Source organism: Cotesia typhae, unplaced genomic scaffold, assembly GCF_013202065.1.
Source record: "Cotesia typhae breed Kobodo isofemale line unplaced genomic scaffold, CoteBio_Ctyphae contig_35, whole genome shotgun sequence".
NCBI lineage: Eukaryota > Metazoa > Arthropoda > Insecta > Hymenoptera > Braconidae > Cotesia > Cotesia typhae.
In genome coordinates this window covers 505,390-531,625 of record NW_027423743.1, presented here as the reverse complement: position 1 = coordinate 531,625, position 26,236 = coordinate 505,390, and the positions used below count along the sequence as shown (strand labels likewise).

The 26,236-nt window shown below is 36.4% G+C and overlaps 4 protein-coding genes across 4 annotated transcripts; all 4 read right to left on the bottom strand.

Annotated features, from left to right (window-relative positions):
* Positions 1 to 4,092: 4,092 nt before the first annotated feature.
* Positions 4,093 to 5,406, bottom strand: LOC141526560 (uncharacterized protein F54H12.2-like). Its single transcript, XM_074241593.1, has one exon. The coding sequence runs from the start codon at positions 5,404 to 5,406 to the stop codon at positions 4,093 to 4,095; it is 1,314 nt and encodes a 437-aa protein (XP_074097694.1).
* Positions 5,407 to 10,188: 4,782 nt separating this feature from the next.
* LOC141526559 (uncharacterized protein F54H12.2-like) lies at positions 10,189 to 11,052 on the bottom strand. Its single transcript, XM_074241592.1, has one exon. The coding sequence runs from the start codon at positions 11,050 to 11,052 to the stop codon at positions 10,189 to 10,191; it is 864 nt and encodes a 287-aa protein (XP_074097693.1).
* Positions 11,053 to 11,086: 34 nt separating this feature from the next.
* LOC141526558 (uncharacterized) lies at positions 11,087 to 11,503 on the bottom strand. The gene has a single exon (XM_074241591.1). It carries the CDS (start codon positions 11,501 to 11,503, stop codon positions 11,087 to 11,089), a length of 417 nt encoding a protein of 138 aa, XP_074097692.1.
* Positions 11,504 to 17,442: 5,939 nt separating this feature from the next.
* On the bottom strand, positions 17,443 to 18,211 carry LOC141526581 (uncharacterized). The gene is made up of 2 exons (XM_074241618.1): positions 17,928 to 18,211; positions 17,443 to 17,851 (listed from the first exon to the last, which is right to left on the bottom strand). Exons 1-2 carry the CDS (start codon positions 18,138 to 18,140, stop codon positions 17,675 to 17,677), a joined length of 390 nt encoding a protein of 129 aa, XP_074097719.1. The 5' UTR covers positions 18,141 to 18,211; the 3' UTR covers positions 17,443 to 17,674.
* Between the last annotated feature and the right edge of the window lie 8,025 nt (positions 18,212 to 26,236).

Below are 26,236 nucleotides of genomic sequence, written 5' to 3'. Positions count from 1 at the left end.
ACAGCTTCAAGAGGACTCCACTCTGCTCACTGTCAACCAAGTTGTCTACGGTGCCGCGGCTTCGCTTCTGCCGATAGAGAGAAGACATTCTCTCTCTTTCGAGGCGAAGTTGAAGCTGCGCATCGCTCAACTTGGACACAAAATTGACATTTCTCGGAAACAAGTCTCCCGCATTCAGTGTGTGATAGAGTATGTTAGTACTCAAAGACCGTACACGCCAAAGTTCGTCGCCTGGCGGCAGAACTTCGAAGGCGACATCACACACTGAACAAGAGTACTCTTCTTGTCATCAAAGAAGAGTCTCTTAACAGGTTGCGGGCTCTGGTGGCTTCCAAAAGTCACTAGAGAAAAGGCTGAAGCGGTTGATCGACAACTCTTTGTTTCGATCCAACCCTTCACGCTTTCTGTCACCTAAGACCGCTGTTCCCGAGAATTATCCATCATCTGAGCGAGTGGAAGCCTTTTGGAGTGAATTGTACGGAGATCAACCAAACGTGAACCCGGATACTCCAGCTCTGCACGACTTCGAGGCATTCTGTCGAGAACACCGACGGCAGGATATCGCCGAAGAGAGCCCTGCAGTCAGTGTGCAAGAGGTTCGTAAAGCCCTGAATGGCAGCAAGAACTGGGCTGCCCCGGGTCCAGATGGCATAAACATCTTCTGGTGGAAGGAATTTTCTTCTACACATGCTCATCTGGCCCGGATTTTTACATCATACATTCAGGGCGACGAACCAATTCCAGACTGGCTGGTAGAAGGGCGAACCGTACTCATCTCTAAAAAGGGTGACTTGTCCGACCCGAAGAACTACAGGCCTATCACTTGCTTGAATGCGGTTTACAAGATTTTTACAAAAATCTTAAATAACCGTATCTTGCGGGAGATAGAGCCTGTGTGGCAACAGATATACGAACAACGTGGCAGTAAACAGGGCGTGTCAGGTTGCAAGATCAACTTGTTGGTAGATAGATGCGTCATTCAAGACGCAATCTACTACCAACGCAACCTGTCCATGGCCTGGATTGACTACCGTAAGGCATTTGACTCAACTTCACATGAGTTGATTCTCTATCTGCTCAAATGCCTCGGAATCAATCGCCAAACAGTGGGATGCATACAACGTACGATTCAGCTCTGGCGAACGCGTTTTCACATAGGAAGTGGAAATGCATTGCACGTAACCGGAACTGTTCAGTACAAGAGAGGCGTCTTTCAGGGAGATTCTCTGAGCCCTCTGTTGTTTTGCATCTCACTGCTGCCAATATCTGTTGCCCTCCGACAAACTCGTGGGTACTCTGCGGGGCCACCGAGTGATCGAGTATACACGATCACTCACCAACTGTTTATGGATGATCTAAAGATATACAGTGCCAACAAAGATCATCTACAAACGGCCCTCAACATCGTAGCAGAGTACACACGAGATGTCGGAATGTCTTTTGGGTTGGACAAGTGGGCGGTCGTACACCTGGCGAAGGGTGAGTGCTCTGATACGGGTGGAGATGTCGAATTAGTGGATGGGAGCGTCTTAAGAGAATTAGACGACGGAGAGTTGTACAGATATCTAGGGATTGAAGAGCGGCAAATGCATGCCGTCTCTGAAGTCCGAACAACTCTTCGCAGCGAGTATGTTAGGAGACTCCGGAAGATCTGGTCATCAGAACTTTCCGGCAAGAACAAAGTCTCAGCTACTAACATGCTCGCTGTCCCGGTCCTACTTTACTCTTTTGGGACCCTGAAATGGCCTCGAAATGAGTTGAAAGGTCTCGACATCAAAACCCGTAAAGTCATCAATATGAATCAGAGCATGCACCCTAACTCATCAGTCGCCAGGATGTACCTCTCCCGGAACATCGGAGGGAGAGGATTGCAGAGCTTGGAGCGGCTTCACGATATTTTGGTTCTGGGTTTAACATACGAGGTTGCCAATTTCACAGCAGACGAGGACGACTTCCTGATGCAATTTGTTCATAGTCATGAAAATGCGCGGAAGGGGTCATTCTTGTATAAGGCAGCAATCTACGCAGCAAATACCTTAGGTCTCGGAGAAATAAACGCTCTCATTGAACTCCCGAAAAAGGAGTTCAAGAGCGTCGTCAGTATAGCCGAGGAGAAAAAACTCCTCGGTGAACACATGGACAAGTCCATGCACAGCGTGTATTTCAAACACGTCCGTGACCATGGCTTGTCCACCCAGCTGACATTCTCCTTCTTGAAGTCAGCTGGCCTGATGTCCGAGACCGAAGGGTTTATATTTGCCTGCCAAGATGGTGTTATCAACACTCTCGAATACCGTAGCAAGGTGCTCCAGGCGCAGCTTCCGGACACGTCCTGTCGGACGTGTAAACAACATCCGGAGACGCTGATGCACCTTTTGTCGGCATGTCCTGTGCTGGCAAGAAGTGCCTACATACAGCGTCACAATGCTGCCCTGCGAGTACTCTATTATCATCTCAGATATAGCTACGGTATCGATGAGACACCAGTGCTGCCTTATCTGCCAGGAGATATTCCGCAGGTTGTTGAGAATGACAGTTCCAAAATTTATTGGAACATACCACTCGCAACAACCCGGCGGATTGACCACAACAAACCTGATATTGTGCTCTTTGACAAGGCTACTCGTGACATTTATGTCATTGAGTTTTCGGCCCCAGCCGAATACAATATCTCGGCCAAAGAAGAGCACAAACACCAGATATATCAGGATCTCCTGTTTGAAATTGGCAAACTCTACCCAAGTTACCGTGTCAAGCTCGTCGTTTTGGTTGTCGGCGTCCTTGGAGGGATGAAACAGTCTTTTGTGTCTTCACTTGCGAAGATACCGGCTTGCAGTTCAGCAGCCGTGTCTCTTGCAGTGCGGATGCAAAAGGCATTTTGGGATCCCTGCGTCTACTTAGGCAAATGAACTTGGCCTGCTGCACTCACTAACCGCCTTGTTGTGCGGAGTGGTGCAGCAGTAATGGATGGCGCTCAGGCTGGGCCCTCGGAGAGTCGGACTCCGGGGAATACCCCCCTGAGCAATTAATAACAAATAATAATAATAATAATAATAATAATAATAATAATAATAATAATAATAATAATAATAATAAGAGTGTTTTATAAGTATGAATAAACAATAATGGTGTAAAAATGATAAATAAAGAAAAAAAAATGAATATAACCGTTTTTTTTTTTTTTTTTTTTTTTTTTTTTTTTTTTACTTAATAGTAATTATAACTTAATTCCGATTAAAAATAATTTATAATCTAGCATGATAAGGGTCTACTTAGTTAAATAATAACAATTAAAAATTTTTTTTGAATTTGTAATAAACTAATTTTCACAATTATGATATAAATGTCACATTTTTATTTTACAAAATATATATATTTTATTATTTAGAAACACTTGATTGCGAATATAGACGTCCTCCTCCTGATAAATTTTTAAACGGTTTTTTAAATTTATTTTTCATATCTTTCTTTTTTAATATTTTTTTAAATATTTTTATTAATGATCGGTCGTTTCGTTTTGTATCCTTCTCAAACAAATTAAGAAAGGATGATAAGGATTTGTTATTACTAAGCCAATGAAGAACAACAATACAATATTGACCACAATAATTGGAGTTAATATCCTGTAATTGTTGCTGGTTCCACTTGTATCCTCCTCTACAATTTCTTCCACGGCGCTGAATAAATCGAGAGTCACTGGGGGGTCGTCCGAAACTGTCGAAATAGATTCCGTGTCCATGATTATTGACAAAGAATGCGACCCAGTGGGTTCCGGGTTTGGTATGATCATCGGTGTTGGCAATAATTGCACAGGGTCTAGGCCAGATGCAGGGGATTTTGTCTGATGGATAGACTCCTCCAACGCTTGCATCAGTTTAGGGTAAAAGTTTTACTAATTGAAGAGTGTCCATAAAATTGTCTGTACAGCGAGGCGTCACACTGAATACTGATTCATCTTCTTAAAACTTTTAGTTATATACTTTTAGTCAAAATTACTAGTAATAATTTTGTTTAATAATCGAGGAAGCGGATGATCAGCCATCACTAATCCAAATATTGCTCTCATTATATAAAAATATACACTATTTCTCTTTAATTATAATCTACTATAACCTGGCGTGATGAATCAATTTCCAAAATGTTATCAAACTCTAAGTATGTAATGCAGTTTACATTAACTTCAAGAGCTTTACTAAAACGTACTTCTAGTCTGAGACTTCCGTTCTTAACTAAATTCCAATGAGATGCCAAATTTGCGGATAGGTCTGGTGTTAAATCAAAAGCATAAAGAGTGCTTCCATATTGATAATCTAAGCGTGTGATCCATGACCCCGTATTTTCGAAGTGTACACCCGTTCCACTAAATAAGGTGTTATATGCTTCTACCTCAGAGTAATTATCTTTACCAAATTCCGGCTGTAGTGCCCTACCCAATACTTGTTGGCCATCGATGTATAAACAAAGATAGTTTAATGAAAAAGTTTGAAAATTGAAAGGATTATGTGTTTTGGAACCGTTGTACGCTCTATTGTCTACAAAACCAACTATTATTCTTTTAGGTAATTGGCCCAATACCACATTATCGATAGTATTTCCAAGTATTCCTTTGGATAAAACAAACGATTTTACTTCAACTCTAGTAAGCGGATACTTTGCAGTTGTTTGACCCAATGTTCTTGCATGAGCTATTAAAATACTCGGGTTAATTTTCACTCTTCTCGTTATTAACATAGCCTCTAAAATCTTGACAATGTAGTTATTTTCACTTCCATTCATAAGACAAAATGTCTTTTTTGATCGAACTAAACGAATTCTCATTTCTACTCCGTTAAGTAAAAATTTATCTTGATTAAAAACATCACAATGTAAATGACCCATCATTTCAAACTCTTTTCCATTCGTTGTGAATGTCATTATATCTTTTAGACCCTTATTTTTATCCTTTTCTACACTATCAAATTCCCCTAATGTATCCATACTCCACAACGCCATTTTAAGATGAGTAGTTTTTGCATCGACTCCATAATTTAAACATGATTCAATATAAGCTCTATAAGCGTAGGCATTATTAGGTGGTGAAATGATTTTTTGATTGAAAAAGACATCTACTTGATTAAACATTGAATGTAAAAAATTATTTATTGGACCCACAACATCATTTTCAGCAACTGTACCATCACTTTGTACAATTTTTGCTTTAATTTTTATCATAGTATGTGATAAGTCAATGTATTCTTCACCGTGTCCAGGTATAACAAATTCTATTGGAGTATCGTTCGATAAAGCTGCCATAGTGTTGTAATATGTCCATTGCGATTGTTCAATACTTGTTTGCGTTGGAGGTAGTGTGAATAAATCTAGTTCAGATTTTGCACACTCCTCTGAGTGAGAATGTAAAAATGACATTTTGTATTAATTAAATATATCATAAACGTCACGCTTCTTAGATTTTTTCACTTTAGGTTTATTTTGTTTTGAAGTTTTCCTCTTTTTGGTAGCGTATTTTTTCTTACTACTATGCTTCCGCACTCTTCCGCGGTTATGTACTTTGTGAGTTAATCTACGTATTCGCTGGCTTTTATACCTCGACCCACGCATCATCTCATCCAATTTTTCTGATGCCTTTCTTTTAAGTCGCATCCCTGTTTCTGTAAGTCTGTGTTCCAATGATTGTTTGAAAGGTACTTGACCCGTTGCAACATCACTTAATACATTCACCCCTGTATGAACAGCCTCTTTTCCTATTGCACGTGCTGCTTTTCCAAGAAAAGGTACTACTCTACGAAAGAGTCCTCCCAGAAAAGCACCTATTCCATGACCATGTTGATAAGAGCCGACATAAATTTTACCAAATCTATTATATTTTTCTTTATAACCTCCACCCGCCTGATTATTATAGTATTCAATGTAATGAGACATTTTTTAATCAATTCTCTTAAAGTGAAGTGTCACGTTCAAAGGCCCGTACTCAAATGGCATAGGATCACCATTATTATTTCTTATATCTATTTCAATTGTTCTAAAAGAATTCGATATAATGGGTATATAATTAGGAGCGCCGTAATTATTGGTGATAGTAATTCCGTATGAATATAAACTTGTTTCTAAAGTTACTGCTCGTAATAACGACGAATTTATGTCTCCAGTTACATATGGAGCACAAATATCGCAATAAATGAAAAACCTATCGGGTATCCCTCTTGTCAAGCTGAAGGGTCTTTCACTTACATTTATATATTCATAACTATCACTGCCTTTTGTACCTAAAAGAAAGTCTGTTTGATTGGTTCTATCGTCATAGCAGTTAAAACCTAAAATATCTAATAAAGTTGAAGATAACAGAAGACGGTGACTGGTATCTTTACATTTCGCAGGTTGGGAGATTCTTTTTACAGTGGTAAATCCTGAATCATTTATTTTAAAGTGAAAATGTTCTGCAGTATCAGGGAAATTATTCAAAGCGGACATGAATTTCCTGTGGTCTGTATAATGTCCTCTGGGTAAGTAAAAATCTGAATATATATCAGGAACTCCATAGCCGGCAGGGCCAGCGCTAACTAAATACACCCCTCCTTCTTTTTTTGACTGAATGTGAAAAAAACTTGCAGGGAACTGTATTTCTTTTAATCCTACTACCCATTGCCCTTCCAATTTAATGTGATCTGGTAGCATTGTTGTGTAATGAGCTGCCGTGTTGTCCGGAAAATAATTCATACTACTATCACTTGGTAAAACCATAAGAAACTCTGTTTTATTCATTCTGATATTGTTGATGCAAGAACCCAAGAATTGAATTTGTCTGGATATCCCTGCCACTTTACAAAATATTGTTTATTTTTTCCTTTTCCTTTGGTTTTAATGATTTTTTCAATCAGAAATTCTTCTTTTTCAAGATCCTTAATCACTCGCACTATTTCTTGTTCATAGAAAAAACCATCAATTTCTTCACCATTTAAATCTTTTAATTCATAAGTAGGAATATTTTGGCGTAGTTTAGTTTTTGTAACTTGAAAAATTTCTTCAGTATAACCAACCTCATAACCTTTCTCGAACGTAGACTTATATTTACTGATCCGTACATAATCATTCACCTTATATTTAAAGAGTTTTTTTCGAGGTCTTATCACTGGATATCGTTTTTGAATATTACGAAACACCTCCCCAGAGTTATCTAAATTTACTGATGCAGGCTCCATCCTTATCGAGCTATGTTTTGTATGATTATAAGCCTCAACTAATTGTTGTAAAATATCAATGTATTTATAAGTTTTCCGATGACTAAAATACCGCCACATTCGTTCTTTCAAAGTTCTGTTAACACGTTCTACTACACTTGCTTTTACATCGGGGTTTCGTGCAGTTCTATAGTATATGTCTTTTGATTTTAAGTATTCTTGCACAGTACCTGCTACAAATTCCTTTCCTTTATCTGTTTGGATCATGAAAGGTTTACGTCCATTACTTCGGTCAAAAATATTTTTAAATCCTTGCATCACAGACTTGGCAGATTTATCTAATAAGGGTTCAACCCATACATATTTACTTAATACATCTATTACAACAAGGAGAAATGAGACACCATCATTATAAGTTTTTAAAGATTTTATTTCTACAAGATCAGCCTCCCATACATCATCTATATTTGAAACAGTATAATGTAACCTTGGAAATTTACGCCGTATAGGTCTATGTCTAGTGTAAGTATCCTGAGCAGCTAACCATTCATTTATTTTTTCTTCGGGTATATTTTTTTTTAATTTTCCCACTAAATTACGTGCTCCGGAGTATGATACAGGATTAGACGGATTGTAATACTCTTTTTTAAGAGTTTCTTCTATAGTCGTAGCCATTTGAATGAACTTTTATACATCTGTTTTTTATTACCACCACTCTGTAAAGTACTGTTTGCAAGAGATTGAAAACTTTGTGAGTTTTCCGATGAAATATTACTTTTATTTGTACGTTTAGGTGTAGATGTATTGAGAGGTAGTCTTTTTATATTTACCTCATCTTTATTCCAGAAACTACTATTTCCTACAAACTCTCGAGGAGTATTTATTTCTTGTAAATACGCAGCAAAAAAGTTTCTACCAGTAGCTTTTACTGATTTTCGGTGACGTACAGCATCGTTTATGAGATCAACTATATTACCACCAGGTATTTTACGCCCATCCAAAGTAACACTTCCTTTATTGTCCCAGTTTAATCTCCTGTCACCATCTACAGACTCAATATGTCGTAGAATATTTTTAGCCAATGCTTGATATGACTTCGGAACACCAGTTATTATGTCTGAAGTTTGATATGATCTATTATGCTGAGTATTATCTGTTACCACTGCGGTACTAATATCCTGATTATTATTAATGTTAGAGAAATCTGTAAGATCAGGAACAACTTCACTATTGTCAACTTCTTTTTTTTCTGACACTGGAATGTTATTGTGTTCTCTATTTTTAAAAAATAGATAACGTCTTAATACTTCAGAAGCAGTATGGTGCAACTTTGGCGCATCCCACTCTTTTGAGGTGGGGGTAAATTGTGTTGTTCGCAGTAGTAGTAGTAGTAGTAGTAGTAGTAGTAGTAGTAGTAGTAGTAGGGATAATAGTAGAGACTTATTAAATAATAATAATAATAATTATACGGTAATATAAACTATTGCAAGGTCGTTGAGCTTGCAAATTCTTTTTACTCAAGGTCACTGACGTGGTTGCTTTTATAAGCGTGATGATGTTACATACATACAGTTATAACCGTTATAGAAATAATGCTGAATTTACAAATTCTTTTTTGCCAAGGTAATCAACGGGCTTGATTACAACTCTTTATACTTATCAAGTTTTTATATTTAAAGGTCTACTTACCTTTTCATAATATGTATATTACTATTATATCATACTTATTTATTATATAAACTAATAATTAGATAAAAGATTTTAAAGGAGAGGCAATTATATCAAAATAAATAAAGATACAACTAAAATTTGCATTTTTGATATTTAATTTCACATAAAAAGAATAGGAGTACATAATTGATTATTAGCGATTATTGTGAATACAAAATTAAGAACATGATTGAATATTAGCTATTATGTCACTTACAAAATTATTGTTATATTTTTTTTGGCTTTATTTTCATAAACGTATTGTAATATTCTTCGACGATCTCATCATTTCTGTCAAGTCTTCCGTCAAAGATAGATATAAATCTATCAAGTGAAGGATAAGTAGACATATAATGCAAAAACATGATACAGTATTGACCGCACACTTGAGAATTTTCTTTTTGCAACTGAATGTGGTTATATTTGAACCATTTACAGTTGTTTTTGAGGCATTTAAGATACTGCGGGATATACGGTGGGAGTCCATAGCTATCGAAGTACCATCCACAGCCATCTCTATCGACGTATATGGCGACCCAGTGCTGTCCTGGCTTATGGCATCCATCTGTGTTTATTACGAAGGCTGTAGGCTTAGTCCAGACTCTCGGGATCCTGTCTGCAGGATACACTCCAATCGCGTGGTATGGTATATACTGAATAGCTTTTAAGACCTGCACCGTGTTCATTACAAGCCTCACACCCCCAAGGACAAACGAGTGAAGGTTCGTAGCTATTTTCACTAGCTTCAGAATTTGCTTTCTTACTTAACCACTGTTTCAGTAAGTCAGCACAAGACAAAGCACACTGATTATAACCAAGACTCCGATTTCTTCGAGATTCCAAAACACTGTGTAAGGCACAGGTTAACCGTGGCTGATGCAGCGTAGATACTGAGGGACTGTCTTGCAAATCTTCAATATTTATAACTGGTCTGCAGAGTAGAGATTCCAAGTGTGATTTTTGTGCCCTCCCTCTTGTATAAATTTTCATAGAATTTTGACAAAAAAAGCGTAACTGTGTATGCACGTATTTTACCATTGATTTCCCATCGTACCATTCAAGACCATGTTTTCGGGTTAAGGCGTTGTTTTCGAGCTGTCTTTCTTCGGATAGCAGGTTAAACGAGAATTCAGGAGCCAAAATCCAATGTGCAGTATCACCGTTAATTAGAGAGGTTACACCTATTTCTTTAGGTAAAAATTCACGGTCGTTATTTATAAAGCCTTGGATATATATAACAACAGAAGACATATCGGTCTCCACCGTACTACAGCAAAGCGTATACTAAATTTTAAATACTTGCTTACCCGGCGAAATCTATAGTTACTTGTCTCGAAGCATCTATTTCTAAAACACTTTCATATTCGGCATATACTATACAGTTTGTAGTTGTAGCCAGTGCTTTATCAAATCTGACCTCTATACGAACTGTACCATGTTTGATTAAATTCCAATGAGTGTTACTATTAGCTGATAAATCGGGCGTTAAATCAAAAGCATATAAACAATAGCCGTTAGGGTAATCAAATCTGTCTATAGAGTTCCCTTCGTTCAAAAAATGAATACCTGTGCCTGAGAATAACGTGTGATAAGCGTCTATGTAATTCATACGGTTTCCAAAATCAGGCTGGAGTGGTTTTGACGGTATTTGCCTACCGTCAACATACAGCGATAAATAATTAATCCCAAAATTTTGGAAATTAAAAGGATTCATCGAAGCATCGCCGTTAAATGCTTTATTATCAACAAAACCGATGATTAAACGTCTAGGTATTTGGCCATGCAGGATATTGTCCATAGTCTCGCCATGTACACCAGCTGCCATTGAAACAGCCTTAACCTCAACTCTGGTCAGTGGATATTTAGCAGTAGTTTTAGCTAACATACGGGCGTGTGCTAAAAGTGTTCCTGGTGAAATTTTTGCACGACGCACTAATAAACTAGCGTCACTAATATTGTATACACAACCGTTTACTGTGTCATCCATTAGACAAAAAGTATCACGTGCACATGTTAATCGTAATCGCATTTCTACACCGTTAATTAAAAATCTTTCTTGATTGAAAACGTCACAATGTAGATGACCAATAAAATCTGCTGTTTTATCACACGTTAATAATTCTTTTCGTTTTTTCAAGCCTAAATTCTCGTCGGTTAAACTATCCATTTTTCCAGGGTATCACAGCACCACCCTACAGTAGTTAAATGCGATTTTTGGCATCTGCTCCGTAGTTCAATAAAGTTTCTATGTATGCCCGGTACGGATATAAATTATTAGGTGTTGATACAGGTTTTTGATTGAATAACACATCAACTTGACTGAATATTGAATGCATAAAATTGTTTATAGGTGCTACTTTAGGAGGGTGAGCGCTAGCTGTCACAGGGCTTCTTCGGGTAATACCCACGCATAACCTTAGCATCGTATGTGCTAAATCAATGTATTCATCCCCTTGACCTTGAACAACAAATTCTATCGGCGAGTTATCAGTCAATGATGAAATTGGTTTATAATGAACCCATTGGGAACTTTCAATTGTTGTTTGGGTCGGCGGTAGAGTAAATAATTCTAACTCAGTTTTAGCACACTCACACGAATGTACATGTAAAAACGACATTTTAGAAATTTTTATCAAAATGTCAGCCACTGTACGTAGTTTTTATTTTTATTGTTATTGTTTTTCTTTTTAATAGCGATCTTTTTTTTATTAACTTTACTTTTATTTTTCACTTTAGATTTGACAATGCGCCTTTTTTTTTTTTTTTTAACAATCCGTTTTCTTGAGTTTGGTTGTGTGTTGCTCATACCGTTGGTTAAGGCAAACTGGGTAGGTATATAGCCAGACCCGTTCATAAGACTATCAATTTTTTCCTGGGCTTTACGTTTTAAATTTTTACCTGACTCGCGCACGCGCGTTTTAAATGATTCTTCAACGGGGATTTGGTGATCCAAAACATCTGTAGCTATATTTACACCTGATCTTAAAGCTTCTTTACCAACGGTCTTAAGACCGCTTTTTAAAAAAGGTAATACTCTTCTGAATAAGCCGCCCAAAAACTACCTATACCATGCCCTCTTTGATAAGGTGATCCTACATAAACATGGCTTATTCCAGAATAACTACGGGTACCGTCACCGTATTGTATCATCTCGAAGTCTATCATCGTAGAGAATCTTAAAAACTTCTTTTGAAATGTAACGTTACTGTCAACGTCCCGTATTCGAATGGCACGGGTTTACCATATTCGTCTCTTATATCAATTTCGATAGTAGCCATACTTTTACGTAATAGAGGTATATATTGGCTAGGCGAAAAACTTTTAATTTTAGTTGAACCGTAAATGTATTGATCGTGATCAAGAGGCACAACACGTAGTAGAGGGGCCTGAATATCTCCTGTTATGTAGCCATCACAAATATCTGTATAAACGAATAATTTTCCTGGTATAGCTTGAGATAGAGAGGCTAGATTAGATCCGCAACAGTCATCAGGGCCGTCTGTTATAACTTTAGAAAACGAACTTTCTTCAAAGCCTAATATATGCCAGAGCCGATCACTTAATGCCAGCGTATGTCTTGCATTTTCACACTTGCATGTTGTATAAAATTTTATGAAACCGCCAGCACTACAAGTAAAATTGATATGCTCTGAAACAGATTTAAGTTTGTTGAGAGAATCCACTAAAGAGCCTATATTTTGATATTGACCATGTGGTATGTTTTTAGAATAAAGGAATGAATCCATTATTTTATTATTATCTTCTGTATCTATATATTCAACGGTTAATGTAACTTTCGTGAAATCTTTAGGAATATGTAAGATTGTCATTGGCGTCTGGATTTCCACTAAAGCAACATCCCACCATCCGTTAAGTTCTAAAGGATAGGGCAAACGCGTTATAAAATGAGTAGTTGTGTTGTCCGGGAAGTATTTCATGCTGCTATTGCTAGGTAGCACTATGTAAAAATTATCTCTTTCTAAAGACATTTATTCAACCTTAGATAATTCCTCTTCATAAAATATACCGTTGATTGGTTCGTTTTGAAGATCGGTTAATATAAAAACCGGTGGTTGGCGATATTCAGAAATACTTGATACTTTAAAAACTTCGCTACTCCAGCCACTCTCATATCCTTTCGTAAACGCTGCCTTTGCTTTACTGATACGTACCAAGTCACCAACAGCATATTTAAGCTTACGGTTTTTCAAGAGCGCAGAGCGCTTCTCATTTTCATAACGTTTTTTAAGGTTATTAAAAGCTATTTGAGCTGTATTATTGTTAACATTTACCGGCGCCATTTTGATACCAGTATGCGTTGTGTGATTGTAAGCGTAAATAATTTTTTGTAATATGTCTAAATACTTTTTTGTGCGGGATGTGACCCAGATGTCGGAAAAAGGGTCTAGAGTAGGGAAGAGGGACTGAGTCGGAGAGAGAGGGCCGATGGCTAGTACGGGACAGCTGAGGAGTAGGGCGCGGAAGAAGGGACCAGGAGGGGAACAACGACAGCTACCTACTCTTCATTACTCATGTTTGCCTGATACTTCGACGGGCGTATTTTCTGGCTAAATTATTATTTAACATTGTAAATAATTCATTTGCTTGATTTAAGTTGTTGTTTACGAGTGCAGTATTATTATTTTAATTATTATTACTATTGAAAAGTATTATTCACTAAAGACGTGTGGAAATATTTAGTTATTTAATTTAGTTTTGATTATAAATATTCAGAAATATATTTTTTTAGTTAAAATCGTTTTGTTCAAAACAATTAATGTTTAATAGTTCAGATGAGTTAATAATTAGTTAATCAGAAAGTATTAGTTTGTCTGCGATGATTATTATTTGTGATTATATTTTTTTGATTGTTTAGAAATTTATTGAAAGAAAATCAATGTAATTTAATTTTTGAAACAAATTATGGTAAATTTCCAATTTATAAATTATTCTAAGTGCTAAGCCGGTTTAGTATGGAAAAACGGCGAATGGTTATAGAATGAAAGAAATAACGATTATTATTTAAAAGAAAAATATTTATAAACGAAATTATTCTAAGTCCCGAGCAAATTTTAGTATGGGAATGTATTCTGTTGAATTTGTATGTAATCTGTTGATATTTGATTCCCAAAACTCTGAATTTGACGATACGAATGAATATAAAATGAGGGAATTGCCAATTAAATTGCTAGTTTGTAAATAACGTGTAGAGGGCAAAAACGATTATTCCGGTTCGCTGTAAGTGACTTTTGGAAAAACTGATAAAAGCGAAAATTGGCGATCAGAAAGGCAAGTCTTGTGACAGAGTGTTATTGCGGGAATATTCTTCTACCAATAACAACTGGAGGGACATTACCTTGGTTCGTCTAGAACACTGGTAAGTACCTTTTGAACTCTCAACAAGATTTGACTTCCCCGGATTTTTGACCCTCTGTCGAAAATCCGGTAGGTATTCACAGACCGTGTAGGTGGGAGCGGAGAGGATACTCTCCATCCGCTCTCAGGGTAGAGTTTTAGGCCCAGGGGTGACGGCTAGTCTCCTGGAAGGTGGGTAACCAGTTTTTGGAGTTGTAGTTCGCGATTTGGACGCTCACGGGAGCCAGAATGTGTGCGAGTTTGTCTGGTACAAACCAGTTTTGATCGAGCCTAGATACGCGTGCGTTGACCGACGTCATGAAGTCATTTTTTTTGTATTCTTGTCGTTTAGATTTAGTTTGCTGAGGTTTGATATAACCTAAAAATTTTGTATTACGAGAGTTCATTTTGTTTTGTAACCGTTTGAGACGATGTTGGTAAATAAATGATTTATTTTGTTTCTATATCATAACCTGTTTGATATTTTGAGTTATTTATTTAGACGTAGTTATTATTTACTTATTTAACTGAAAGTTCGTTTGGTTTTATTTTGGATCGTGTTTTGTTGTTCAACCCCCCTTTTACCCTGGACTCCGGCGAGCTTCAGATCCGAGCGAGGGGGCTTTTTGTGTCGCAGTATCGTTCAGAATTGTTCGGCGTTTATTCTTCAAGAGTATAAACCCACCAAAAATTACCCGTTACAGGGAATACGTAAAATAACGCCATATTCTCTCCTTTATCGTTCTATTTAGACGTTCTACAATAGCTGCTTTGACGTCAGGGTTGCGTGCTGTTCTAAAAAATATTCCTTTTTTTCTTAAAAACTCTTGAAAAGGCTCTCCAAGAAACTCCTTTCCGCTATCTGTCTGCACTAAGCGGGGTATTCTTTTGTTACTTCTACTTAAGATTTTTTGGAATGCTTGAGTCACACTTAGACTAGTTTTATTTATTAGAGGCTCAGCCCACGCATACTTACTCAATACATCGATCACCATCAATATATATTTATAACCCTTGTTATACGTAGAGATACTTCGTAAATCAGCTAAATCAGCTTCCCAGACATCATCTATTGATTCAACATTGTAAGTCCTTCTAATAAAACGTTTCCTGTTCATACGGTGCTTTGTAAAAGTTTCTTGTTTATTTAACCATTCCTTAACATCATCTTGAGATAGCTCTGATTTGTTTTCAGCAGAGTATTTTAGAATATTTTTAGCACCTGAAAAACTTTCTGGTCTTATAGGATCATAATAGATGTTTTTTAGTTTTTTATCTATCTCAACTTTATCCATGGTATTTTTTTACTTTGACTGTTTTTATTTATAGAACCTTCACCGTTTTGATTTAATTGTAATTCGTCTAAGGATGTGTGTTCTGTAAGTATTTCAGGCACGGAAAAATTAACAGGTCGTCTTCTAGGTGTAGAAGTTGACATTTCTTCGTTAAAATAAGCTCGATTACCGATGTATTCACGCGGAATGTTTAACGTTTGCAATACTTGAGCAAACTGTTGACGACCTATCGCTTTCACACTCTTTCTAGACCTCAACACATCGTTTAAAAGATCAGTGATATTAGAACGTGCTACTTTTTTACCTCTAATTGTCACAAGACCTCTATCGTCCCAAGATATTAACGTGGCAGGTGCACTTCTTAGTCTTTTTAATAGCCGCGCTGCATTTCCTCTGAATCTTCTAGGTACACTGTCTATAACCGAATTATCTATAACTACATCATATGAAGAACGATGATCAATTTCACTTTCAGAAGAACCTGCTCTACTCTCGAAGAATTTAGAGTTGTTGTTGTCTACAGCCAGGTCTGAAACATTTATGTTAGTATCTATATTAGCAGCGTTGACAGATTTTTTTTCATTTTCAAGAATCCTAAGATATCGCTCAAGTGTTTGTAAATAGGCTTGACATTTTTCACGGTCTGAGTTATATTTACCCGTAGAATTTAAAATTTCATACATTTCATTGTCGAGCCTAGTTAACACTGTTCCACTAGTAAGACAAGATTTATTTTTTGCGATATCTTCATTTTTTTCTGAGACTGCCAATTTCTCATGAATTTTATCCTCAGGTACTAACACCATCTTACGGGCGTGTTCCATGATTTTACTAAATGTTTTATTTAGAAATTATATTTGCAACCAAAGCACCCAGAACAGGTGCTAAAAATAAAGGTAAAAAGCCGCCTTTTTGAATAATTATTTTCTTTTAAGTATTTAGATTGCTTCCTCCTGATGATAATTTTCTTAAAATCGTAATGTGACGTTTTAATTTTTTCTTATGACCCGTTGTTAAAGGTACGTTACCGCGTAATATGTTTAATATACACTCGCAAATACAACGTATTAAAGCAGGATCAGCTTTACGTAAAACAGCTAAGCGTTGCGTATTATTTAGATAGCACAATGCTTGTAATACACGTAGCTGTTTTTTTTTTTTATAGGTGTGAGCTCGCCCATTATCAAAGAACTACTGGTACATTATTCCTTTTAGTTTTATAATTTATACTTTTTTTCGACACATAGACCACCTGGTATGGGTCGTCCGGGAAAATAGAGCATCGGAAACGGCAGTTTTCTGGAGTTGATTGTTTTAAATCCAGTAGTAAGTAACCGTGTGGTAAAGATGTCGCTTCGTAATAAATCTCTTGTAGAAAACGTGTATTTTCCGGACTCACTTGACGCGCTAGATGTTGAATTTGTGATCTATCGTGTGGGTTTTTAAAAACTACAATGTAATTCGCATTTAATGATATATCTCTTTGACCTCTACCTTGATGGAAAATATTTTGTGTCAAAAAAATAACACTCAAATTCCTATGATGACTACCTTTTGTAAAAAGATCTATTATAGCATTATTTGATGCTTCACGCATCAAATCGTCAATAATTACTAGTTTTGGATTATTATCACAACCGTATTCTTCACCTATTGGAAGACCTTCATGAAACTCAATGTTTTTATCATGAATATACTCATTGTAGCCCGGCTGCCATTCAGCGTAATGAAATATTATTTTTGAGAAATTTGTATCACTCATTAGAGATAAATGTTTGATGAATCTTTTTACGAATACTGTTTTACCGCAACCAGTAGGACCGCATATAATTGATGTCCATGGATGTTTCCAACGTGGATCCATAATATATACTGAGCTAATTTATAAAATGTTATGTTATATAAAGACAGACTCTGCTAAGATCTACGGGGTGTAAGTCGTAAAAACACATACTGATGATAAATAATATAGATTAATTTTCATCGGCTATAATAGGAACTTTATTTATATTTTCCAATGATTGGTATCTCCAAATACAATTTCAATGATATTATTTTTATAATTTATGTCGTAGAAAGCGTTGCATATATAAATAGATAAATATAATTCATGTATAAATATAATTCATAAATATAATCTTAATCACGGCTGCTGCTGCCGGTAGTGCTGCCGCCACAGCCGCTACTGCTGCTATTGCTAACACTGCCACTGCTGCTCATCGACATGTTTCGATGTGGTATAAGAGCTTGTTGCACAAGCTCAGGTGCTGACCTCATGGCTGATTCGAATATGTCTTGACTAAGATTCTCAAAAAACTACAATGTTTTAAAAGTTTAAGAAAAGTTAGAAAGTACATGAAATCATAAGTTAGCAAATAAAATTTTAATGTACCTGTAGAAACGTTGATGGACGCCTTACAAGACGTGTGCACAGAGACAGCCACACAACCGTTTCTTCATCTAAGCTCCTTGATAAAATCTGGAAAAGAGGATCATGAGGCCAAAAAGTCCGAAAGGCCATTAAATCCTCTTCACGCACTTCGATTATTGGTAATATTCCAGACTCATCTTTCAAAATCACTTCTTTCATTTTAGGATAGCACATATTGACTGTGATAATAATGTGTCTTTTAACACTAGCTTGAATATAATGAGCGTACGAGCTAACAATACAGTCTTTAAGAGATGTTACAGCTGAGAATTTGCTGACAAATCTAAACGTGCTTACATGAAAAAGATTCTGTATTCAAACGTTCTTTTAGAAGCCACTTTTGTAAACACAAAACATTATTTAATGCACACGAAAAACGCTTATCCGGTAATGAAGTCTTTCCATGGAATACGCAGTTAATTACTTCAGGTTCTAAATTCTCAAACTTAGGACATTCTGACGAAGGTTCTTCTAAATTAATAATTTCTCTTTGTAATAACTCTTCAAGATATTTCGCTTTTACAGACCCGCGTACATAAATACGATGAGCTTTTTCAGAATAAAATTTGATGTTATCAATTAAATTTGAGAGATAAACAGAACCATCCGCCCATTTCAAACCATGATGATTAAAAGTTAACCATGTGTTTTGATGACGGTAATTTAGGGGTAATTTATTAAAAGGAAATGGTGATCTAATCAACCAGTGCCTTTGAATACCGTGCTCTACAGTATTTAAAGCAACTTCTTTTGGTAAAAATTTGCCTCGGCCGTCTGTGAAGCCCTGGATATCAATAATTAGATCCATTTAAATTTTTAATGTGTGTAGAATACTTGAAAACACAGCGTGTATAATAGGGTGGGTCAAAAAAATCGAATAATTTATTTTTGATTTTATACTCTGAAAAATAGGTTCGTAGACACCTAAAAAGAATTCTCTCCAAGTATAAGCTCTTAATTATAACGGGAAGGTCCTCCGCTTTGCGGGTTTCTATTTTTTTCGAATAATCAGATAAAAAAATTTATATCTCGCTTCCAACTGCTTGGAAAAATATTCCGTGGCATAGATTTTGTGAGAAATTGAATGCTTTACAAAAAAGGTCTCTTATGACTTTTTCAAAAACTCAACCGATTAAAAGATATTCATAGTTGAAGTTTGGCTATTTTAAGGAAAATATTCGTTTTTATTATGAATTTTATAAGTCGATGAAAAAAATTATTTCGGATTGCGGAACTCATGATTTTGTAGGAAATTTACTGCTCTACAAAAATGGTCTCTTATGATTTTTTGATTAAGTGAAGCCGTTACGAGATATTCATCGTCAAACATTAACGAATATCAATATTTCCAGTTTTTGATCAATAATTCGATAAATTTTAATTTAAACTATGAGTTTCAGGAAAATTTACATAAATTTGAGTTTCGATCGATAAAGAAATGTTATAATAAGTTAGATAAAGAATTATTGGAATTATCATTGATTTTCCTTGGAGAAATGCCTCAAGAAAAGATTTCTTTCAAACGTCCTGGTGCTGTTCATCATGCTAGATGGATGGCTAAGGCCATTTATAGTTTGAAAATGTATCTATTCAGAGATGAATTCAAACTCTCTCAGAAAGAATTGCATGGTCTTCGTCATTTCTGTATTTTTATAGTCACATTGTATTTAAAAGCTTGGTTTTCATCAACTTCTGCAACAACTGCTGCTTATCATGACTTGCAGTTTATGAAAAATTTATTGGAGTACAAACATATCAATCCTTTGATTTCTTCAACTACGTGTGAAAAAATGATTTCGCACTTATTGTATTTGAGCGATGAACTTGCCATTTTATCACTGTTTGACGATGGCGTTCCATTAGAAGTAAAAAAGTATTGTTGAAGCTGTTAATACTCGTGAAGGTACAGATTCTAAAGCTAAAAGATTTGTAATTGCTAAAAAGATTTGAATTCATTGGCGCAGAGAACTCTGAGTGACTTTGTGTCTAAAAAGTCATTAAATCTTTTCAAAATCTTCGATCTACCGTATGACTTTCTTGATGTCGATGTTGAATTATGGCCTACTAATGAGAGTTATCTCGAAAATAAAGAATACTTTCAACAACTAAAAGTTGTCAATGATTCAGCAGAGCGAGCTGTTGCATTAGTCAGTGAATATAATCAATGCTTGACAAAAATGAAGAACAATTCCAGTACTTATTGCAAGTTGTCAACGAACATCAAAAACATTCCCAAATTGTAATACAAGAAATTATTTATAGCAATAGCGTACTGTTATGTTAAAAATATAGACAATTATATTGCAATTGATAATTCAATAAAAAATTTATCTATAAAAAAGTTAAATACTGGTTGTTTCTTACTTGATTCAATACTTTTCATATTAAATTTGACAAAGAAATATGTCATTCACTTCAAATTAAACTAATCATTGGCTATATGTCGAAAAAAATGCTCTAATTTCTTGTTTTAATGCAATCAAACAAGCTCAAGACTGAAAACAATATTAAAAAAATTGTTTATAACATTTCTTTATCGATCGAAACTCAAATTTATGTAAATTTTCCTGAAACTCATAGTTTAAATTAAAATTTATCGAATTATTGATCAAAAACTGGAAATATTGATATTCGTTAATGTTTGACGATGAATATCTCGTAACGGCTTCACTTAATCAAAAATCATAAGAGACCATTTTTGTAGAGCAGTAAATTTCCTACAAAATCATGAGTTCCGCAATCCGAAATAATTTTTTTCATCGACTTATAAAATTCATAATAAAAACGAATATTTTCCTTAAAATAGCCAAACTTCAACTATGAATATCTTTTAATCGGTTGAGTTTTTGAAAAAGTCATAAGAGACCTTTTTTGTAAAGCATTCAATTTCTCACAAAATCTATGCCACGGAATATTTTTCCAAGCAGTTGGAAGCGAGATATAAATTTTTTTATCTGATTATTCGAAAAAAATAGAAACCCGCAAAGCGGAGGACCTTCCCGTTATAATTAAGAGCTTATACTTCGAGAGAATTCTTTTTAGGTGTCTACGAACCTATTTTTCAGAGTATAAAGTCAAAAATAAATTATTCGATTTTTTTGACCCACCCTAGTGTATAACTATCACTCTCGGTAGTAAAAGAAAAACTGTGGTATATGAATAAATTTATAAAGCTGCGGTGTCGGTTAAGGAAGGCGTGGTTAAATTTTTTTTTTTTTTTTAACCAATAACAATTGAAAACACATTTAAATAGGTTGTCAATGCGCAAAAAGGAAAAAGCGGGAAAAAGCCAGCGGAAAGTGAGACGTTTTAAGCGTTTACTGTATTTGCGTACTTAGAAAGATAGTTGAACACATTTATTTCATTGTATACATAATTACATTTACAATATTAATTTATCTGAATTTATTTCGTTAAATACATAATTCCATTTACAATATTAATTTATCTAAATTTATTTCCTGAAAAATATATAATTACATTTTATAACCAAAAGGTAATGTCATGTATTTATTTTCAAACTTTCTTTTCTTAAATTGCGGGTACGTTTTTTTCTTTTCTTTCTTTGTAACAACAGCGTGAAAACATGTTCTTCGTATAGCGTCAAATTTTATTTTAATAGGTTTTTTTCTTTCACCTGTGACAAGAGACCTTACGGTTTTATAATTAATTTTAAGACTGGTTGAAACACTTAAAGTTATACATTTAACCTTACACACTTCTTTTATAGACCCGTCAGGTGTAAGTATTGTAAAAGCATAAAATTTAGGGCCTCCTGTTACAAATGATGTGATATAACTACCTATACCATATTTCTCTAGCTCATCGGTCAGTTCACCTAAAAATTTACCGGTCGGAGGTTCGTACAGACCATTTGATGAAATATAAATACATGAATCAGTATCACAATATAACGCTCTCTTACCTAATTTTTCTAAGTAACTATACAGTTTAAGTCGAGCTTGAGCCGTTGTATAAGCTGCTATCACAACATTCGTTGTACGTGACGGTTTGAGAGCGTCTTTACTATGAATAAAATTTATGTACAATGTTTTATCATTTACTGGTAAGAAGCCGCAAATTTCGATTTGACTGTCTGTTAACATTTCCATCAACCGTGCACGCGTCGTGACAATTTCTGTCTGCATCAAATTTTCGCGCTGACCGAACTTACCCCAAAGAGAGTTTAAGCTGAGCTTCGCTACAGAACGTAACCCAGGGTTTACTTCAACTTTTTCACTATCTAATTTAATACCCTCAGCTTTTTTATAAGCAGCAATATATTGTGTTTTTTGTTGATCTGTAATATAGTCTTTGGGGTATCCAGAAGCTTCAGTTTTAATTTTTAAAAATGTATTAATATCATCTGCAAATATTCCACCAATACCTGTTTCTGGATTGTACTGCGTTATTTTATAATGCCATATCTCATATACTTTAAGTAACTTATATCCTTTCTGAATGGCCTTTCTTATCTCATCAACAACCCATGTGCCTCTTAAAAGCCTATCTTTAATTTTATGGGTACAGTTTGTTTGCTTTGTAACGGGTTGAACCGTCCTTTGGTCACCCCTTTATTTTAATTTAATAATTAGGGCGCCACTGGAATTTTTATCACGGTTTCCAGAACCGGTCTAAGCGAGAGAGATATCATAGGGTCGAGAGAAATCATAAAAGTTTGACATAAATAAAAACAATTAAAATTGGTATTAATTATAAATTTATTTTAGCAAATTGACGACAATTAAATCTTATTTAATTCTCACACGCACACTCATACTTACAAAAGTTGCTTATTCCTACGATACCCTCTTATGGAGCGTCTATATCGTAGTTTCTATCATAGTGCCTATTCCTGTGATACCCTCATAAGGAGCGTCTATATCGCAGTTTCTATCATAGTTCTTATTCCTGACGGTACCCTCATATGGAGCGTCTATACCGCAGTTTCTAACTAAGTCGCGCTGTCCACAGGACCCTCACGCTCTAAGACTCTAGATATGCCCTGGGTGGTCGCCCGGACCCCTGCCCAAGGTTCATACCGTCCTTAGCCCTTTCGCTGTCCACAGGACCCTCACTACGGGACTAAGGAACCTGAAGTCGATTAGGACAGAGGAGGATACCATGACGCTAGTCGACAACCTGCTAATACTAACCTCCTCGACAGCCCGTGAACGAGGAGTATATACTGTAAAATGTTTTCCACACACACACACACACGATTCTCAATAAAACAATTTATCTGATATACACTTGACTCTAATTTACAATTATTTAAAAATCCAAAATACTTTTTACAACATAACTTCCTGGGAATCAAATCTCCCGGTTCCTAACTTGACTTCGATAAGTAATTTTATTTAAATTCTGGTTGCTTAGTTATTAATATCACAGTAGCGTTTTGTTCAACCAAAATGTTAGATTAACTAAAATTTACTCGAATTCAAACTGCCTGAATAATCGGCTTATGTCTATTTTGAATTCCAGTCAAGATTTGAGACTTAGTCTTCGACTTGGTAAAAATTTCCCAAGGCTAAATTTTATGTTGATTAATTTTGAAATCATCGTACTGGAATTTGACAAATTTATTTATCGAAGTTTATTGAACAAATTTTCTTTTGTCGATAGTTTTCTACTGTAATTTTGTTTTATAAATTAATTTACTATTTAACAATTTTAATATTCCAAATTAAGGAATTTGTGTCTATGATAATTTTACTTTATAATTTTTGATAATTTTCCAAAAATAAATTTTAATTATTAATTTTAATTTTCCATTTTAATTTAAATTTTAATTCATTTTTACTTGTTGATTTTATTGGTCAATTTTGATCTAATTTGAACAATTTTCTAATTTTAGTTTCCTTTAGTTTTATTTTAATTTCCAATTTGTAATAATTTAATCGACAGAATATCGCTTATATAAATGACGCAGTTAACTCAAAATTGTAGATATCAAAATTTCTGATTTGTAAATTTTGATCTTACCTTATTTGACCAATTTTATAATAATATTAATTCTAAGTTTAACCTCTTTTATTTTCAATTTAAAATTTTTCCAACTTATTGAATTTTCTATCTGTTCAAATTTTATTTTAACTAATTTTAACCTCGACTTATAATTTAGATGTTTTAATTAATTCGAATAATTAATTAACTAATCAAGTAGGGTGATTGGAAGACGGAACCTGGTCTGTGCCTAGAGTTTCCGGGAGCGACGCAATAATTTCCCGAGGTTAAACTTTATTTTGTACCTGAGAATTTTTGACAATTTCTTCACTTGAGTTCGGCTCTCTTTGTTCTCGTTGACTTCTAATAGAAGTAACCTTGTCCGCCAAAATCACGGTGTTCTCGGTACTCGGGTTCACTGCGTCGCAGCTCGGGATATTTAGCAATATTTTATCTGGAAATTCAGGATAGTTAGAACGGTTTTATTGGATAATTAGGCTGGCTAAATGCCTAGCAGTAATTATCAATTTTATAAGTTAAAAATAATCGCTCTGAAGGTTCCACAGGAATCTCCGAGGAATATTAATATTTACCTGGTATTTCTAAAATTTCGTGTTGGTTGCTCGGGCTCCGGCTTCACAATGTCGCTTTTTGTTCGGCAACTTCACTCGTCCCTCGTGTGGGATTATCCCCACCCGCGGAACACTTATCATCTAGGCCCCGGAACTTGTGTAAATTTTATTTTTACTGCGCGAGCATCCTAGACCACAGCGCTCCGTGATCCGTCGATAACTAACCGCGGCTAGGGTGAGGACCTTCAACGGGTAATGAAGGAGCCCCGTGACATTCCCCCTTGCCAGACGTTCGCCAGGGCGTGGTGGTCCCAGATGTTCGCTGCTTCAGGGGATAAGCCAAGAATAAAACTTTAATTGGGGGTGAAGGCATTTATTTATTTAGTCATCAGGTACATCTTCATCGAATCCCTCGTCGTCGTCGAGTATCAGAAGGTCCTCGTCTTCAGGTCCCTCTGGTACTCGATCGTCAAAACAGGGACTTCTTCGTTGCCTGAATCAGGTGCCCTCGGTGGGTTCGTGCTTGATTCATAGTCGTCGGGCTGGATTTGGCATGGTCCTCGACTCTTCTTCGACTTCTTCTTCTTCTTCCTACGTCTCAGCTGGCTTAGCAGATCTTCCCGTCTCGCAGCTTCCCTCCTTTGGCCCACCATCGGTTCCGGGATAGCATTCTCTGGGAATGGAAGTGGTCCTGGTAAGGCAGCGGCTTCATCCTGCCAACCTTCTGGCACAGCTGGTACTTGGGCTAGTTCAGTTGGAGACTTGTTAGCCTCCCGAGCGTCAACAGCGAGTATGACGTCTTGTTCTGTTGCCTCGGGCTTGTCTGGTCCTGGAGAAAACATCTGAGACACAACTGGCGCCAACCCTTCTGCCTGGTCTAGGTGTCCTGCCGACTGGATTGCTTCGATGATAGGAGTCGGCTCCAAGTTTTGGGTCGATTTCGGCATCTCTTGGGTTGTTGGGATGTTTACAGGAGGTCCTAGACGTCTCCAGACTCCTCTAGTTGGGACAGGGCTGAGAATTGGCACGAAGTATCGGCATATCGGCCTCGGTGTGAGAGGTGCAGGTACAATAGGTCTCAGGAGTAGTAGCGGCTCTGTAGTCTGCATTGGGAAACGGGGCATACCAGGGGACATAGGTATATAGAAGTACGGGTTCGGAGAGGGATAGTCAGAAGGAGTGAAAAGTCTCGGTATCGGCTCAGTCATAGGTGTTCGACCAGCTGCTGAGGACGGTCTGGTTACTGGCGAAGATGATTTCACTCTCGGCGACAGTATCGGTGAGCGGTGTCCTTCTCGAGAAGACGTAGCAATCTGACGTTCGGGTTGGACGTCGGCGACTAGCCCTGACTCAACTTTCTCTGCATCTTCGAGTTCTGGGGGCATTGGAGGTAATAGAGTTTTCCGGTCTCCCCATTTCTTCAACTCCTCGACCGTCGCGGCTTTCCTCCACAATTTCCAAGCAAGCTCGGGTCCGCCTGGCCAGACTTGAGGATTTTTGCAAGGTGAGCTCTCCTCATGAGCCTCCTCAAGCGAGCCTTTTGCCCCATTTCACCTTCAGCGTGAGGAGCGACATCTCTCCTGGTCGGTTTCCCTCCTTGAGAGCGACTGCGGCCACCTCTATCTGCCTGCTGGTTACTCTCGTTCGACCTCTTCATACCTGAAACAAATTGGAATTAGTTCTGGGCTCATTAATTATTCGGACTTACTCTAGTTATACGTCTACTCCGGCGCGGGATTTTTAGGTCTG